Raw genomic sequence first — 18273 nt, 5'->3', positions numbered from 1 at the left:
ACTGCATCTCCCCGGTGCTGACAGGAGCTGTCCGTGGCATCACCCAGCTGTTCCTGCTCCCCCTGCAATCCCCAGGAGCAGCGGGGCGGCATCACAGAATCACAGAACGGCTGTGAACAGAATGCACAGAATCACAGAACTGCTGTGAACAGAATTCACAGAATCACAGAACTGCTGTGAACAGAATTCACAGAACTGATGTGAACAGAATTCACAGAATCACAGAACTGATGTGAATAGAATTCACAGAATCACAGAACTGCTGTGAACAGAATTCACAGAATCACAGAACCGATGTGAACAGAATTCACAGAATCACAGAACTTCAGGGCTGGGAGGGGATTCAGTCTGACCCCCCTGCAAAGGCAGGGTCACCTGGAGCAGGTGACACAGGAACACATCCAGGTGGGCTTGGAATGTCTCCAGAGAAGGAGAATCCCCGCCCTCCTTGGACACCTGTTCCAGTGCTCTGCCATCCTCAATGCACACAGTTCTTCCTCATGCTGAGGTAGAACTTCGTGTGTTGTAGCAGCTTTGAGGCTGCAAAACCCGTCTGCAGCTGCTGCCTTTGGACAGCCCAGTGCTCTGAGCGAGCAGGGCCCTGCGTGTGGCTCTGAGCCCGTGAGGGGAGCGCTCTGCGCGGCCAAGCCTCAACTCGGTGCAGAAATCGCTCTTTTAAAATAACACCACCGGGTCACGGGCCGCGCCCCGGCACTGCGGGAGCTGCTCCGGGGGAGGAGGAGACCCGAGAGGAAGGGGAGCGGGGAGGAAGAGCCCCGGGATGAAGAGGCCCGGGCGGGCCCTGGGCCGCGGGCAGAGCCCCGGGGCGCCCCCGGCGCGGCCCGGCGGGACCGGAAATCCTCGGCGGCACTTCCGGCGCGGCCGCGCGCGCCCGCCCCTCCCTCCCGCCCGCCGCCGCCAAGATGGCGGCGCCCGTGTCGCTGCAGGTGGAGTTCGGGTGAGCGCGGGCGGCGGGGCCGGGCGGAGGGCAGGGCAGGGCCGGGCCGGGATGGGCCGCGATGGGCCGGCCCCGCGGTGAGGCGGCCGCGGCGGTGCGATGGGGCGGTTGCTGCCTGCGGCCTGGGGGCCGCTACGGGCGCGGCTAGGCCCGGGCGCAGCCGCTGTCACGGGGCTGCGGGCCGCGGTAACGGGAGCGGCCGCCGCCGGGGAACCGGGGAACCAGACATCGGCGGGAGGGACCGGACACGCCGAAGGTGTCCGCAGAGTGCGGCCGGGCCCTCTGCCCGTCTGTCCCGGGGCCTCGCTCCCGTCTCTCTGTGAACGTCCTGTGCCAGGCCTTTCTTTTTCTTTCACCTCTTTCAATCCCTTTGAGTTGTTTAGGTTTTGTTTTTGTTTTTGTTTTTGTTTTTTTTTTAATTTTAATTATTAAAATGATTTATGAAAACCTCCCCCTCGTTTCTCGGCTTTTTTTTCCTGAGCTGTCTGTGTGTGTTTGTGTGTGGACACGTGCCCTCACTGTGCTTTGTGCTGGAGCCCTGTCAGGTCTGTAAAGCTGCCAGCTTCTCACTCTGTAGCATTTCAGTTTCCAGGCCTTTGCTGCTGTAGGATCAGCATTGCTCATGCTCTGGCCCTGGGGTCTTAAAGCATTTGCAGTGGAAGCTGTGCATATTTGTGAAAATACTTGTGTTATTTCTTAAAGCCTCCTTTTAGCAGTAGCTAAAAGGCTGCTATTTATTCGCTTTTTCCCACCCTTTCACGAACACAGAAATGCCATAACCCTTTAAATACCCTTCTCCTTAAGAATCCTTGCCTCTATCTTTCCCGCTTCCAGCTGCAGCAACTCTCCTAATTTTCCCAGAAGAGTGAGATGCATTTTTGCTTCCCTTGGAAATGCATAAATGAGCTCTCTATGTAGGAACCACAGCTGAGTTCCCCACAGCTCTCCCCTTACAGAAGGACCTTATCTTGCAATCTACATTTCCCGCTGTAACAAAGCGTGACCTTGTTTTCCTTACATGAAAAAATGTTTTTCATATCATTGTTATGACTTCTTCCCTCGCATGAATCTCGCCTCATGTTCATAATCACTGCTTCAATTTTGAGAGAACTATTTGTTGTGAGCTGGTGGAAGAACACCAACAGAGTGCTCTTTAGGAGAGTTGCTGCATATAAGTAACGCTGCTGAAGGCATAACAAGGGTTCTGTTGTGCTCTGCCATTGCAGAGCCAAGGAAACCCACTGTGGCATTTTTAGATATTGAATCTAAAGGAACTTAATAACATCTGGAAGTATCTTTGTTGATACTTAGGTGGGGATTGCTTGTTTTAAATATTTCTCTTTATTATGTTGGTTTCCAAGGGAGGGAAGGCACCAGTAAGTTCCCAGATAGTAGCTTCATAGGAAAAATTTTCCAAAATAATTGGCATTTAGGTTGCAAGAATATTTTGCCACAATTTTATGCCCTTTAAAAATGTGTTGGTCATTTTTCTACCTCAGTTTAATATTAAGTGAACTGAGTTTTTTAAGAGTTCTCTATTGTTAAAGCTTTGGCCAGTATAGAGTTCAGTGTCAAAAGCTCACACTTCCTGCTGCTGTGTCCTGTAACTTAAAGTAGATTTTGTGTTTGTTATCTATGTCCCTACTCACATGGTAAAAGTTTTGTAATCTGAGTTTGGCCTCACAACATCATGGAAAATGATTGATGTTGGTAAAACTCAAGATTTTCACAATTGTACTTTTTCCAGAACAGGAGTAGAGGCGAGGAGCTTGCTGAGGCTTCTGAGCTGTAGTTACAAAAATTAATTACTCTTTTGAAGAGCCTCAGGTTGGGCACCTGGACCCAGTTCAAATCCCATTGTTTTCCAGTGTGTTTGCAGCTCCTTTACCTGCCAGCCTCTGCATGTCCTGCTCACACCTGATCCCCTGTGCTTGCAGAGGCCATCACTTGTTATCTGAGGGTATCCCCTAATGAATTCAGGGTGTCAGAAGAGGGAGAACATCAGGAGGAAGATTGTGTATTTATTTATTTCTGTTTTACCCTGTCACCCTCACCACTTGCTTCTCCCAGTCAAGTCTCCCTCTCTGGGACACTTTGCTGTGAGCAGATCAAGAAGAATTGCCAGGACTCTCTGACTGCTCTGTAACTTTGTGTGAGTCATTTCCCTTCCTGTGTGTTCACACTTGGGAACTGGGGGAATATTTATTCCAGAAGGATGCTCAGTTTTGAGATTTCTGGCCAGCAGGAGTTGGGGATGAGCTGTGCTGGGTGGAGTGTGGTGGCTGTGGTGTTGTTGGAGTGGAAGCAGCTCTGCACAGGGGTTTGGGAGCACATGGAGATGGGAGCCATCCTCCCATCCCACTGGGTGATGCCTGGCACCGTGGGGTTCTGGCTGCAGCAGAGCCTCCTCTCTGTGCTGGCAAAGGGAACTGGCAGCTTCCCCTGTGCACTTCTGGTTTGTGACAGGAAAAAAAAGACAAAGGGAATCCTGTGCTAAATATAGTCTGTGTCATTTGTTTTCTCTGTTGTGGCATCCATGTAAATTGCCTCTTTTGTGCTGCTTTCTTTTGACAATAAAGCAAAATCTCAGTGGTTCATTGTTTTTATTTCAGAGGTGGTGCAGAGCTCTTATTCGATGGTGTCAAAAAGCATCAGGTGACTTTGCCCTGTCAACCAGAGCCTTGTGAGTATCAGAACCTGTTGGATAACTTCACAGAGGAACAACAAATGAAACAAAGCTGGTTTGTACAGCACTTAGAGTTGCCAGCAAGGATCAAAGTATTTTAGAAGCTCTTTCAGACATGCCGTGGATCAGGCAGCTTGGCAAACAGGGCTTGGTTCTCAAAGTCTGAGGTCTTTCCTGTCCTCTAAGCACTTGTGAATCAAGTCCTTCCTTAAGACTTTTGCCTCCCTCCTGGATAGACAACAGCCTCTGGATGTTTCCATCAAGTCTACATTTGTCTTTCTTGGTACTTGAAACCACCAATAACATCCTCCCTCCTTTGCTTTTTCCTGCCTGTTCTGAGGTTTCCAAGAGGCACATATATATATATATGTGTGTATGTGTTTATGTGGTGTATAGATATGTGCAGGGGTATGTAGCAATGTAACATAAATGTTGTTTTTCTACTCATTTGACCTTTCAAGTAAATGTGATTATTTTAATAGGAACTCTGCAGTTGAAAACAGTAAACCTAATGCTCAAATAGGATGCTGGACATCCTGGCCATGGCCTTCACTGCAGTAAAAACCAGGACTTGAGTGTTCAAAGGATAATCAGTCATAATTCCTGGTTTGCAATGTGGAATATCAATACTGAGCAGTGCTGCACTCACTAACTCACTCACTTGTGTGCATACTTCAGTTGTAGTGTAGTTTTGCCACAGCTATGTTCTGAATTTTTCTAGCTAGATAGCACTGCTTTATACTGTTAGAGTGGGATTATAAACCAAAATAACACAAATCCATGAGGGAATGTTAGCAACCAATATCTCAAAATGGCTGATACCATAATCTAGGTGCTGGGAACTTCCAGGCCTGAAATCTTTTTGCTGTGCCTGGAAGTAATTAGAGATTGTTAGAAGTGCTTTTGATGCTTGGACATAAGTATGTGTAATTCAGATATAATAGGAATACTGTAATATTGTGTTATCTTGTGGTTAAGGACAGGGACTGAGGCTCCAGAAACATGACCTGGTGCTGATTTGCTTTGTGAGTTTAGTCATGTTGCTTTACTTTCCCCTGTTGCTAATGATATTTTCATGTATCACAAGAGAATTCAGCATTAAATTCCAGCACTGCTGAAACACTTAAGATCCTTAAATGAAAGGTAGCAAAGAAATACTAAAACACTCATTTAGCTGGTTTATAAACTTGGGGACTAGAGCATCATTTTCTTCAGTGCTCTGCAAATTTAAAGTACCCAGTAGCACCCACTGTTTTGGTGGTGTTCAAAGCAGATGCTGAAGAAAAGGGGGATATTACAGGAGATGTTTATTCCTGCCAGGGGAGGGGAGGCTGTTAATACCAAAGAGGGATTCCTGCAGCCCCATGGCTGTCAGCAGTGCAGTTCCATGTCACCTGATCCATTCCCACTTGAAGATCTTCTGCAGCCTTAGCAGGATCTGCATTTATCCCAAGGGATAAATCTCTCCCTGCAGGTCTGTCTCAACCTCAGGGCTCAAACTCCTGATCTCCAGTGATTCATTCCAGATCCAGCAAACACATTATTGCTCCCAGCTTTTCTCTCTTGTTTTCCAGACACTGCTGTCCCTGTGCCAGGGGTGGCAGAAGTGGCAGTACCCCCTTGTCAGCTGCCCTGGTTTGCTGCTCTCTTGTGCCTTGGCTGTCAGGGAGGTTTCATTTTGGGGCTGGTGGTGGATTGCAGCATCTGAGGAGCATAAACTGAGCTGTGAGGCACACCCAGCCCAGGGATGGGGCAGGCAGAGGTGGCCTCAATGTCTGACAGTCAGGGATTACTGGAAACACCCCTGATACTTCCAGTGGTGAGAAATCAATGGAATCATACCAGAAATTATGAATAATTTTCTTGAAATTTTATGTTGTTCCTAATGCTGTGTATTTCCCTTGTTCACACTAAGAAGTTTTAACTCTCCTATCTCTGGGTAAATAAAGATATGCATAGCCAGATCCCTGCTGCCCTCATGCAGCCAGAATTGCAATGATTAGAGAAATAAAACAGCTCAGTTCTACTGGCACATCTTGTTGCTCACCTTACCCTGGATGTCCATCACTGAATTCTCCAGGGAAAGACCTGTAGTATGAACACTACTTGAAGACCTGCACTTCTAACCCCATTTTAAGTGATTTCATTAGCTGCCAAGTTTATTTTTGGCTATTTTGGCCTCTCTTACCTACTCTTCCTTTTTTCTAGGTTATTTTTGTCTTTGTCCTCCTTTTTGCAGAACAGTTGCTTCTCTCTAGGTTATGGGGCCCACCTATATTTTAATTGTTTAGGCAATTTTATATATATCCCAGAAGGAGAGGGAGGTGGAAAATTATGTGAAGAAATACCTACAAATATTTACATGAATAAAACAAGCTGTGCTCCATAGTTGGCAGGGGCAGTCAGTGTTCTCTAAATGATAATATTGCTTGAGCAAACTCTTTATGTGGTCATTTCTTTTTTCTGATAACAGGCACTAGATGGAAAGTAGGTGGGTTCCAGATCCAGTTAACTTTTTCAAGAAGATTTGATTCTCTGTCCTTTTCTGATGCTTGGAGTTGGACTCCTGGAGGGATTGGGAAAGGCAGGAGGAAGGAAGCTGCAAATGGGACAAGAGCAAGCCACAAGGGATACAGCCACATGGCAGGACCTATTTTTATTATTTGAGGGGCATTTTGTATCCTGGTGTCAGTTCTTTAGCAGTTCCTTATTTCCAAACTGGAGCTGTCTCAGCCTGCATTTTGAAGTTGCTGCCAAAGTGGGATCTTAGAGAGGTGTGGTGTGTGTGCATAGGCAGCAGATTTACCTAAGCCACACTTTGTGCAGGACCCTGTAATCTTGTAGAGCTGTTGCAGAAGGAAGACCTCAAGTTAAACAAGAATGTTGTCCCAAATTTCTGGCTATCCTGATGATTTCACTGATAATGCTGTTTGAGGATCTGAAGGCATTATGCCCTGTTGGCTTCTTCTGCATAAAAACAGTGTGTGTGGGAGAAAGCAGCTGGGGGAACAACGATATTTGTCACATGGAGAGAGGATTAAATTGGCAGGGAAATCAACTTTATTTTCAAGCATCTAAGAGGCTATTAGAGACAATGGAGCATAAAAGAGAGAAACCCTAGATTAAAAACTGAAAATGTATTTGGCAGCCTCCTCCTGAAACAAGCCACAGCAATTTAACCAAGTGCTTCAGTAATCAAATAGATCATTGTATGACAGCTCTGCAAGTGATGCTGGAGCTCCTTCCTCCATCTCACTGGGACTCACAGTGGTGGATTTGTCTTGGCCATGTGAGTTGCATGGATGCTGTTGGAAGGGTAGGGTTGTTTAACCCTTGTAGTTGTTTCAGGTTTAGCTCAGCTGCATCATCTGATGAAGAGTGTTTACAAAACCTCTCTGCTGTGCTGTTTTCTGGATGTTGTACGCAGAGATTGGGGTTGTGTGTGAAGTCTCTGGCACTTGTGCTGCAGGTGGCTCAGCTGCAGTCACAGACCTTTGAATTCCAACTTCTCATGTGGCTTCTGTGGTGGAACTCATGATTTTGGAGCAGCAGCTTCACTGGTGCTCACTGGGACCTTCTGGGCTAATCAAGAATTCACATCTATTTTGGCACTTTGCAAGTCTGGAAGGTTAAATTATTAATCAGCTTGTTTTAGTAATTGTTTGTGGTTTCCCTTTACCAAAACTCTAGGGAAAAAAAGCCCACTGCCAATCAGATTTTTTTTTAAGAGGGAAAATTAAAATAATCTGCCAAATACTGCTTCTGTTGAATCCCTGTAGAGAAGAGCATGGTGTGCTCCTCGAGAGCTTTGCTTTCCAGGGGCCTCATTCTGCTCAGCATGGAGGACTGCTGGGGACTGGGGAGCATTCATCTTCTGGGAAAAGAGCCTGGGGATCCTGAGGGATCAGACCTGTTACAGGCAGGATGGCTTACAAAACAGAGCATGGCATGTGTTCAGCATTGACTGGGGTGCTGGACCAAAAGAACCTGTAAAATCCAGAGCAGCAGTTGGTGTTGGCTCTTGGTAAGTGCCTGGTGCTGGGTAGTACATCCTAGTTGAGTCATTAATATTCTGGCATGCTTTTATTGCTCTGTTTATTATCCCTAACATTTTAAAACTTACTCCAAAGAAAGAATAAAAATATATTTGCTAATGTAGAGGCTTATTAGAAGAACGGTAAAAAAACCCCCATAGATCTGTGGAACTTCATGCAGTCAAATCTTTTTAACCACAGTGTGTGGTACTTGGAGCTCTCAAAGGACTTGGATTATTCCCCTGCTCGTGCATCCCACTCGTGCATCTCTCTTAGGCAGGGAATTACAGATTTGGGGGCAAGGGAAGGGGGCTCGGGGGTGATGCAGGGTGGGTGAGCAGTGTCTGCAGTGTCAGAGCTGTCCCGGGGGGTGATGCAGGGTGGGTGAGCGGTGTTTGCAGTGTCAGAGCTGTCCCAGGGGGTGCTCAGCAGCCAGGGTGGGTGAGCGGTGTTTGCAGAGCTGTCCCATGGGACGGAGCACTCCCTCAGCTCCAGGTCCCTGTCCCATGGGAAGGAGCATTCCCTCAGCTCCAGGTCCCTGTCCCATGGGATGGAGCATTCCCTCAGCTCCAGGTCCCTGTCCCATGGGATGGAGCATTCCCTCAGCTCCAGGTCCCCGTCCCAGCGAGGCTGCGGCTCCCTTTGGAGGGAACAGGGAAATAAACGCTGGTCCTCACAGTCCCATCACCCTCCTGGGAGGCCGTGGAGCCGCTTTACCGGATCAGCTCATCCCAACTCATTGTGGAAGGAGCTTCCCAGGCACTGGGAAACCAGCTCTTGTGTGTGACCAAATCCCTGGGATAACAAAGCCTGGCTCTTACACCCTCCTTCCCAGCCGCTGTATTGCAGTGCGGACACCTAGCAGGATAACCCCTGTGTCCCACCCCCCTCTCTGGCTCTTTTCTCGGTGGGATTTGCCGTGCTGACAGCGCTGTTCAGAGGGTGGCAGCGGAGCAGGGCTGGGGAGGAGGATCCGGGCCCTTTAAACCGCTTAGCATGCGGTTCACACGGCTCCGGGCCAGCTGTTCCTTTCTCCTCCTGCCCTCACTCGCAGGAGTTGTTTGCTGAGCTCAGAGCTCCTGTGCAAAATTGCTTTTCAAAAGAGCCACTTTCTGCTTAATTAAACAATGAGCCGCCGTCCCTCTGCACATCTGTAAAGCTCCCTCCGCAGCCCCTTTATCCCACAAACTGCTCCATTCTTACCTCCATTCACTTGTAAATCTTACCCCCCCCTCTCCTCCACCCTGATCATCTCACTGGCCCTTTCTTTTTCCCTTTCAAGTAAGACTGAGGAGCTTGGAGTATCTGTGGGGGTGGCTGGGTTGGGTGGACAGGAATCGGTTTAATGGTGCTTGGCCCTGAGTGAAAGCCTAATAATAGCAAAGCAGATCTGAGCCCAAAAGTGAGAGGCGATTTCTGTATTTAGACGAATAAAATCATGGCAGTTTCCTGAGCTGAGCTGAGACACTGACTCATGCAGCAGCCAGAGGGGACACGGCCACCAGCCAGGCTGGGAGGGGGGCAAGGATTTGACTTGAAGGCATTTTCTGATCCAGCTGGCAGTGCCAGGGAAAGCCCAGCCCAGGGGATTCCCTCGGCCAGGCTGGCTGTGTGCAGAGCAGTGCCAGCCTGCCAGGGAATCCCTCTGCACTCTGGCAGGAGCAGCACCTTCCTCCGTGCTTCAGGGCTGCACATCAGCTCTGTGTTGTCCCTTTAACAGCAATAAGGTTTTCATTTTCAGCCCTCAGTGCACACACCCAAAGCTCAGAAACCAGGAAAATAGGAGAGAGGGGAAATTTCAGTTTGCTGGGTTTTGGCAAAGCTTTGCACTGGTGGTTAGTAATGCATTCTCTGAATTGTCTTGCTGAGAGCTTAAAAAAAAAAATTAACCAGTAACATTCAAGGTTAAACAGGATAAATGAATGGAAAAGTGATGAGGTGGGATATCTCCTTTATCATTGAGAAGGACAGATTATAGCCAGCATGATGCAATATCATCTAGTATAGATTGATAGGGAGGAATGAAGAAATGGGAGTTTAGTGCATTAGCAGAAGATTCCTGACTGCAAAAACTATTAGACCATGGCACAGTCTCCTTGGGGTTTGGTAGCAGGTCTGCAGCGCTGAGGCCTCTTAAAATCAGAGCAGACAAGGCTCAGGACAGTCTTTTTGTTGAGAATAATTCTGTGCTGGCAGGGGGATAAAATCACAGGACCTGTTAAGGAGATGCTTTTTTTAATGTCTGCCATCCCCAGGCTGGTACTTGGCTGCTGGGGCAATCGTCTTTGAGGCTCTCTCAGCTCCTTCCTTTGACAATTTTGAACGAGAGGCAAGACCCTGGGCCAGCACTAGTGATCTGTGATCCTAATTAAAAGAGACAGTTTGGTGCACTGGCATTTATTGGGGAGCCTGGAGTGACAATAGCGTTGGGTGTTACGGGATTAGATGCTCTGACTTTGGAAATGAGTAGGGATTAGGTTTACCCTGAGAATCAGCTCGAAGCTGCTTTTTTTGTCATGGGAGCTGATGGATCTGGAGGCTTGCTGCTGGCTAGCAGTGGGATTGGAGATCCCTTGAACTTGTATTTCCCTACCAGCAATCTGTGGGGAGTGGAAGATCCCAAGCAGCTCCTCTCCAGTTGATAAGCATTGTGATTAAAACCTCAGGGCTGAGAGTTGCTGGGTGATAGCTGGGATTTGAGTCCTCACTGCTGACAGGAAGGCTCTGAAAGACCTCTGTGATCCTTTTCCATTTTGTGGACACAAGAAAATTAAGAAGAGCGTTGCTCTTCTAGATGAGAAGCAACAAAAAGACGTCTTAAAGCAATTAAAAATTACAGAAGGCAAGACCTTGGTGTTCATTTGTAGCAGACAAGAACAGATGAGAGCAACAATTGCAATTCTCTTATGCTTGTTACCCCCTAATTAGTTACCCCCTAATTTCTTCCCTAGTACTTAAATCACTGCCCATTCCAGTGTGTGGCAGGATTGGCTTGTGCACTTGTCAGAGAAAATGGATTTTACTCTTGCTGCAAAATTTGCCTGGCTGCTCACTCTGCGTAATACCAAATCCATTTGCCTGTGACTCCATTTATATCAGCCATTCCAGGTCTTCTTCTGCAGTTTATGGCACACCATGGACTGCTTCAGAGAGTGATTTACATATCAGATAGGAGGCTGGAGGAGTTGGAAGGATCCCTTAGATCTGGTTTTGAGCTCTTTTAGAGAGCAGATCCCTGGAGGGTCTGCTCAGATCCGAAAGCAAAGAGCAGCCCCGCACCTGGAAGAGCAGCAGGTATTGGGAGCTGGTTTGTCTGTTTTAAAACAAGCTGCTTAAGCAGGGAAAGGGACATACAAATTGTTTTTCCATACATTTCCATGCAGGCAGGGGGAATAATGGCAGAGGAGCGGCAGGGAAGGGGCTTTGTCATGGTTACAGGCCGGTGGCTGAGAATGTGGGTGGAGCAGCGCTCGTCCAGAGTTAGTGACCTCAGCAAATTGGAGCTCAGCCATGGTCAGTATGATGAATGATCTTATTCTGGGTCAAAGAAATGGTTCCCCACAGGGAGGTGTCCGCAGGGCGGCCCGGGAAAGCGCCGTGCTCCTGCAGCACTGACCCCTTAGTGACCAGTGCCACATATATCTTATTTACTGCAGACCAGCAGGGAATTTTCCATGGTTCAGCCTTTATAGGGATCCCCTATTTCCCTGAAATGATCTCCCAGTTCTGCAACCAAGGCAAGAAAATGGGTGTAATCACACCTTCTGGGTGCCCTTCGAGGGTCTGTGCAAGTTTGGATGTGGATTTTAACACAAAGATGTCTGGTCCTTGTGTGTGAGTGTGAATCTGTGAGCAACCTGTGCAGCTCCCTGGGAGCCAAGGGCTGTCTGTGTGTCTGTGTCAAATGGTATCAGGGTTGCACAAAATCCCTCCATGTTTCTGCCCCTTTGTCAGTTCGTTGTGAGATCCTTCTAGTGCAAACACCCAGCTTGGTGTTTCACATTTGAAGCACCTGGTTTCTCTCTGCACACAGTGAGTACCCTCATTTCTGACTTGTCACTGATGGATCTGTCAGGTCCAGGAGGTTTTATTGGGCTAGGAAAGATCTATGGATTTCAGCCCAGCTTTTGAGGGTGCAGATGAACCCAGGCAGTGCTAAAATGGACTGTTAGAGAGGAAGCTGAGCAGATTCTTCATGGAGGAGCAGTTGGGGCAATGCAGGTGGTCAGGCCTTGGAGGATTCACAGGAGGGCAGAGCAGACTGTGCAGGTGTCTCTGCCACAACCAGGAGTGTTTGTGGTGCAGCTGGGCTGAACAGAGCCGAGGCTATTGGGGCTTGTGTGCTCTCACTGCAGTTCCTGCATCCTCTTGCGTGACAGGCAATGACTTTGTGTCACTCCCAGCACACATCTCGTTTTCCTGAGCTGTGTTTCACTGGGTGATGGCTTTTCTGCATTCATTGTGGGCTTGAGCTCCCATCTGTGCACTTGAACTAAGCAGTTTTCTCAAACGATTGTCGGTTTTTCTTTTTTTTAATTAACTTTAGATTATTTTTTTTTCCCTAAGAATTTGAGGAGGGTTGATGTAGTGCTAGCACAAGCAGCAGAAGCTGTCTCTGTGTGGAAATAAGACAGGGATTTCCTACCATGTGCTTCAATCCCTCCTTTGCAGTTGGAGAATATTTCCACTTCCTTGGCTGGTTCAGTCTTGCTTCTCCTCTGCTGCTGCTAATGGGGAGAACAGTTAATGAGAATTAAGAGTGCATTTTTTGATGTGATATTTGTTTGCTGTGAGAGAAATGGAGTAGGCTACCAAACAGATTTCAATACGACCATGCAGCAGTGATAAAAATACATTACTGGGGTGAGCTGGATTCGAGTTGGTGATGCTGGAGCAAAATGCTGTATTGTCTGAGCTCTCACCTGAACCTCCCTCTGGAGCCAAAATGCACGGTGGGTTTTGCAGCCAAATCCCAGCACCTGTAGTACAGCTGTGCTCCTGCCAAAGCAGATGCCTCTGTTCTGTGATGGGGGCCAGCTTCAAACCAACATGAGTGTGAAATCACAGCATTGTAATGATGGTTTAACTTCTCAGCAGATGTGGTGCCTGACCAGGCTGAGATTTTTTCCTTCTTTATATGGCATCTGTAGAGAACCTGCTGTTTGCATAGAAAATCTTTGGCCCAGGCAGCTGGAAACCTGTTAGACCTGTAGCATAGTATCAGAAAGAAAATGTCCTAGGAACACTACATGTGTCAGCTGTAAGAGATAAGCAGTTGTGCTGTAATTTACCTCTTATTATTTCCATCATGAGAACACAGAGTCCTGAGCTGTTGATCAGGACTGCTGTCTGAGGCACTGAGCTGCAAGATGGCTCCTCCACAGACCACTTGCAATGGAAGTAATCTTGTTCCTTTTCAATATCTTACTTGTGGGAGATTGTTTTGGTGTGGCTGTGGTCATCTGTCATCCTTTATAATTGATTTGTTCTAGTAATATTGGTGTGTAGCACATAGAGAAATGAAGGTGGGTGAAAAAATTCAGTGCTGATAAAGCAGATGAAAGTATTGTCTTTAAGTTGGCTGTGGAGAAAGGGTCTTAAATTTTGTACCTTTTGGAGTAGAGATGCATAGGGATGTGTGGGGTTTTTTCCTACTATTTAAATTCTTCAGTCTGTGTGTACGTGACTTCTGGGTAGGAGTAAATGAATGTTGGCTCAGGTGGGACTGAAAATAACATTTGTTATGGGAGGAGATGGCTGAGGGAGTCTTCCAGCTCAGCCTGGAATAAATCAGTCCCCTCGCCCCTCCGTCCAGGCTGCTTCTAGGTGGCTGCCTTTTATCCAGCCAGTGCAGCGTGTTTCTGTTTAAATGATCTCTCCTGAAAGGTCCCAGAGGAAAGGGCTGCTTATTCCATGCAAGGAGAATGGTGTATGGCACAGCTCATTGTTGTGTGCCCTGCTGCAAGTGCATAAATATGAAACAGCTCGCGGGCGATGCTGCGGTGGGGCCGGTGTCCCCTCCACACCCCCCTCCCTCTCCTGAAGGCTCCTCTCCATCTTCCTCCCTGTACAGCTTTCATTTCTTGGTGATGGAGAGCGGGAGCCATTTGGGTGTGAGATCCTGAGGGCTTGACTGCAGCAGTGTTTTTCAGGGGAAGGTGAATTAATGTGGTTAACTCTTGTTCTGATGGCTGACTGGCTGTGGTGCACGTGTGTGTATGTACATATATATATATTATATATATCTATATGTATGGATGGATATGTATGTAAATACACACACCTTCTTAGTGGTGCTCCCTGTCCCCAGTGCATGTTGCTAGGAAGGAGGCAGAAAATGGCCTATTTTGTTCTTTTAACTACAAATCATTACAAGGCAGTCGTGGGTTGGCCCCAGGCAGGTGATCCAGCTCACCAGGCAGTTTGGAGGCACAGAGCAGCTCCTCTTGCCCAGATCAGAGTGGTCCAGTGCTTGCAGCACCTGTTGTGCTCTGGGCAGCCCTGTGGTGAGATCAGGGTTTTGGGCCAGAGTGCTGCTTTGGAGGCAGCACTGCCCTGGGAAGGCAGGGGGAACAGAGGGAATCTCAGAGCATCCCCCTCCCCCTTTCCCCGGGAGAAGAGGCCCCCATCTGCTGCAGATGGACATCTCCCCATTGCCTGGTTGATGTGCACCTGTCTACAGCAGGGCTCTTCATCCTGGGTGTGACAGAAGCAATGAGGGTGACTTTATTTGGAACAACCCCAGTTTGGCTCTGGGTAACATCCATGATCCCATAAATCCTGGGGTAAGGCCTGGGCAGAGTCAAGCCACTACAAATGCACATATTATTGCTGGTCATGAAGCAAACACATGGGGAATAATACACAGAGTGAATTTAACTGAGAGAAGCACGTGTGGAAAGATACCTCATGATTACAGTGAGCTTGCCTCACACAAGAAACCCATCTTGCCATCCCTGCTCCTCCTGGAGCAGGGCTGCAGCCCTCACTGCTGGATTTGTGCCTTCAGAAAGCTTCCTCGCTTCTTGAAAACAAACAAAACTCTTTTGGGGCTTTCAAAGGGCTGTTTAAAGGAGCCCCAGGAGAATAACTGATTGTGGATTCGGAATGATGAAGTGGTTTGTGGAACAGTGAAATATAGAGGCAAATGCAGGAGAACTCCACTTTGCGATTTGTCAGCTTCTCCAAACCCTGTAACGGATTGTTCCCCCCCTCTGTCTCTTCTCACCTCTCCAATAGGAAATTAACTGATGCTATCACTAAAGAAATTGTTTTTGCCTCACAAAGTAAAATTGATACTATAAAAACCCGCCAGCAGTGTCTCCTCCTCCTTTTACATGAAGACAAATCCTTCCTGTCACCTACTGAAATGGAAAGATAAAGGCTGAGCTTTAATAAAGAAGCTCTAAGCATAAAGTGTAGAAGGAGGGAGCAGGCACAGCATGGGGAACACTCCACAGCAGCAGGTGTGATGCTGAGGGATTCTCTAAGTGCCCAAAATGCAATGATGGGCCAGGCCCTCCTGTCTGTTTAATGTACGGCCATGGACAGGTTTGGGCCCCAGAGCTCCCAATGTCTCCAAGAGTTTGTGCTGGTTTTGGTGCAAAAGTGTCTGTGTTTGCTCCATTCTGGTTCTTAGGCTTGCTTGTTTGAACTTTTTAAATCTAATTAAATGCACAAAAGAATTAGACATGATTTGTTGGGTGTTAAGATAATGCACAGGATATGGGATGTGTCAGAGACCTGAACATCAGGAATCTGCTGACAGGTTGGTGCTTCAGCAGGAACTGCATTCATTCTTGGTGGGATCAGTTTTCTGTGGGAAACCTCTTCTGTCAAACCACGGGGACAGGACTGACTGTGAGTTTCTTTGCAGCTATCCCCATCCATCCTGCGTGTTCCTCATCTGCTCTTTTGTGGATAAACAATCACTTTGCTCTGGCATCACCGGGAGCCATCAGCTTGTTTGTAAACCCTGTCCTTCCTCCTTCCAGGGGATATCAGAAACCTGCTCAAGTGGATCAAACAGAATATGCTGAAAGAGCGGCCAGAGTTATTCTTGCAAGGGGAATCTGTGTAAGTACAACTGTTAGGAATCCTCCTTGTGTTTCTCTCTTGATCCCCACAGTTTGGGGGATTTTTCCTCTGGGGCAGATTTCCTATTGAGTAAGTCAATGACCATGAAAACACAGGATTTGCTTAAGTGATAGTGGGAGGTGTCCCACCCACACCTTGCACAGAGAGCATCTTTTGCAGCCCTCACCCCAAATCTTTAAACCTTAAACATGAAGCAGGGCCATTTGTGTTTTCATTGTCACTTGGAACAGAGCAGCACCTGTATCCTCAATTCCAGGAGTTTTAGCAGGTCTGTCTGTTCCCTGCTGACATCACTGGGACTGAAGCAGTCATTCTGAGAAATGCCAACAAATACTTCTTCTGGGAAATGTATTTTTATTATCAAAATGGGGCCAGTCTCGTGGAGGGGGGGCAGATAAAAAAAAAGGAAGGCAAGAGAAATGGAGCAGAGTGAGCTGTGCAAGCCATCCCTGACTGCGGGGTGGCGCTGGGGGTGTTTAACATTCGTCACGGATCTTTGGGAGCTGGAGCGTGTGCCAGGTCCCCTGGTAACAGGAGAGACAATTGCAGGACACTGAAGATCAAAGAGGGGGAATCCCTTTGCTCAGAACCAGGGGCTTGGAGTGGATCCCAGGTGTTCAGTGCCTCTGCTAGGGGCACTGGAATGGCTTTTGCTGCCTTCACACTGAGCTCTGTGCGCTCGCCCGGCGCGCGTGGGTTTTAATTACCTGGCTTTTGTGCGCGGTGCGGAAATGCAGTCATCCTGGAGCATCCTCACCACGGAGCCTTCTCATTCAAATGAGCTTTGGGATTGCTCCTGCGTCCCCTTTATTTGATCTACAAAGGGCACAGGCTGTACCTGTTTCCACCTCCATGCCAGGATCCCTTTTTTGGTGTTATAGGCAGTCAGCCTGTGATCTGTGCTGTGACATCCCTTGTTCTTAACTATTTGTGGAGCTTTTTAGCAGCCCTGTATCCTAATTATTTCTCTCTATTCTGCAGGAGGCCAGGAATTTTGGTGCTCATCAACGAGGCAGACTGGGAACTAATGGTCTGTACTCCTTCAGTTTGACTTTCTTTGTTGAAAATACTGCTCTCTCTTTTCTGTGGTTGCTCTCACAGCAGCTATTTCTGATTCTCGCCCCAAGCAAAGCATCTCATATTTGAGGGGGAAGGGGCAGGCTGGAATCTATCTCCTGTACAGTGGCTGTTCAAAAGCCTGGAGCCTCTCTCTAACCTGCTGAGTCTCATCAGCCAGGCAGGGTCTGAAGAGAGATCACCAGAGGCACTGGGTTTTACACCTTTAGCTGCTGGCAGGTCCCCCCACAGGTGGGGTGACAGTGTGGGGGGCACCTGGGATCTTCAGGCCCCACACAGAACCACCTTCCCTGAAGTCAGGTGGTGCCTGGCAGGTAAAGGCCACAGGGAGATTTCAACTCAAACAGGCACCTGGTAAATGTCTTCCCTTCTCAGCCCACTGTTGAGCTCAAACAAACATCCCCTTGCCACTTCCCTGCCTCAGGCAACCACCTGTTCTGTCAAAACCCTGGTCCAGAAAGGGATGTGGGGTGATGAGCATCAGCACTGTGGCTGATCTCTCACCTTCACTTCTGTTAGGATGAAAACATCAGTCTGTCCCCTTCTGCTCTCCCTAATACTCACCATCTTTTTATGAGCTGTTTTCTCTTTGCAGCTTGTATTTGGAAATGACATTTAAACAATTTTTCATTTTTTTTTCTTGGCCTGCAGGGTGAGCTGGATTATAAACTCCAGGACCAGGATAATGTGCTTTTCATCTCAACACTGCACGGCGGGTGAACTCCTGAAAAAACAAGAGGATGTAAATCAAAATCCCTGGGAAAAAAAAACCAAACAAAAACCTTAACCCACCTAAACCTCTCTTGAACTGCCTGTGTCCAGTCTCTGCATCTCCCCACTGCGTTCACTTGTTCTAGACATCCAAATAAAGCCCCGCCAGCCTGAGGCCTTCTGTCCACCACAGCTTCCATCTTTTGGTCCTCATTTCACCTCTCCTGACTGCACCTCCAGGTACCCTAACGAGCAGAGAGCACCTCAGCATGTGGGACTTTGTTTTTCTCTGGCAGGAGGAAGAAGGGTGCTGAACCCTGAGTAGGATAACATGTCTTAACATGCAGTGAGGTGTTCTGGTGCTGGGAACCAGGATTCTTTTAACACAATGTTTAATGTTGGTACAGTCTCTGCACCAACCATGGGAAGGGTGAGAAAGTGCAAGGAAATAAAAGGAGGCTTGACTAGCTTTTCCATGGGGTAGCAAACATGGCAGCTCCAGAGCCCTCAGAAGTGACTTTCACCTTGTCATGATATTTATTTATGGGAAGCAGGAGAGAAATAGGCCTTTTGGGTTTGGTATTTCTGATCCCTCATGCTGCTTTCATACCAGAGCTGAGGCAGAGTGAAGTACTGGCCCATGAATGATGTCAATTTATAATGATTTGGTTGGAGGGGAAACAAACCCTCACCCGGCCTGAGACAGCACA

General features: G+C 47.8%; 1 protein-coding gene across 1 annotated transcript; it reads left to right on the top strand.

Moving 5' to 3' along the window:
• The first annotated feature begins 903 nt into the window (after window positions 1-903).
• URM1 (ubiquitin related modifier 1) lies at window positions 904-17753 on the top strand. The gene is made up of 5 exons (XM_058038278.1): window positions 904-958; window positions 3571-3641; window positions 15673-15754; window positions 16757-16805; window positions 17504-17753. The coding sequence occupies exons 1-5, from the start codon at window positions 924-926 to the stop codon at window positions 17570-17572; spliced, it is 306 nt and encodes a 101-aa protein (XP_057894261.1). The 5' UTR covers window positions 904-923; the 3' UTR covers window positions 17573-17753.
• The last annotated feature ends 520 nt before the right edge of the window (window positions 17754-18273 follow it).

This window comes from Melospiza georgiana, chromosome 20, assembly GCF_028018845.1.
Source record: "Melospiza georgiana isolate bMelGeo1 chromosome 20, bMelGeo1.pri, whole genome shotgun sequence".
NCBI classification, from domain to species: Eukaryota; Metazoa; Chordata; class Aves; order Passeriformes; family Passerellidae; genus Melospiza; species Melospiza georgiana.
The sequence above is the reverse complement of the archived record's forward strand: the minus strand, read 5'-3'. Positions and strand labels throughout refer to the sequence as shown.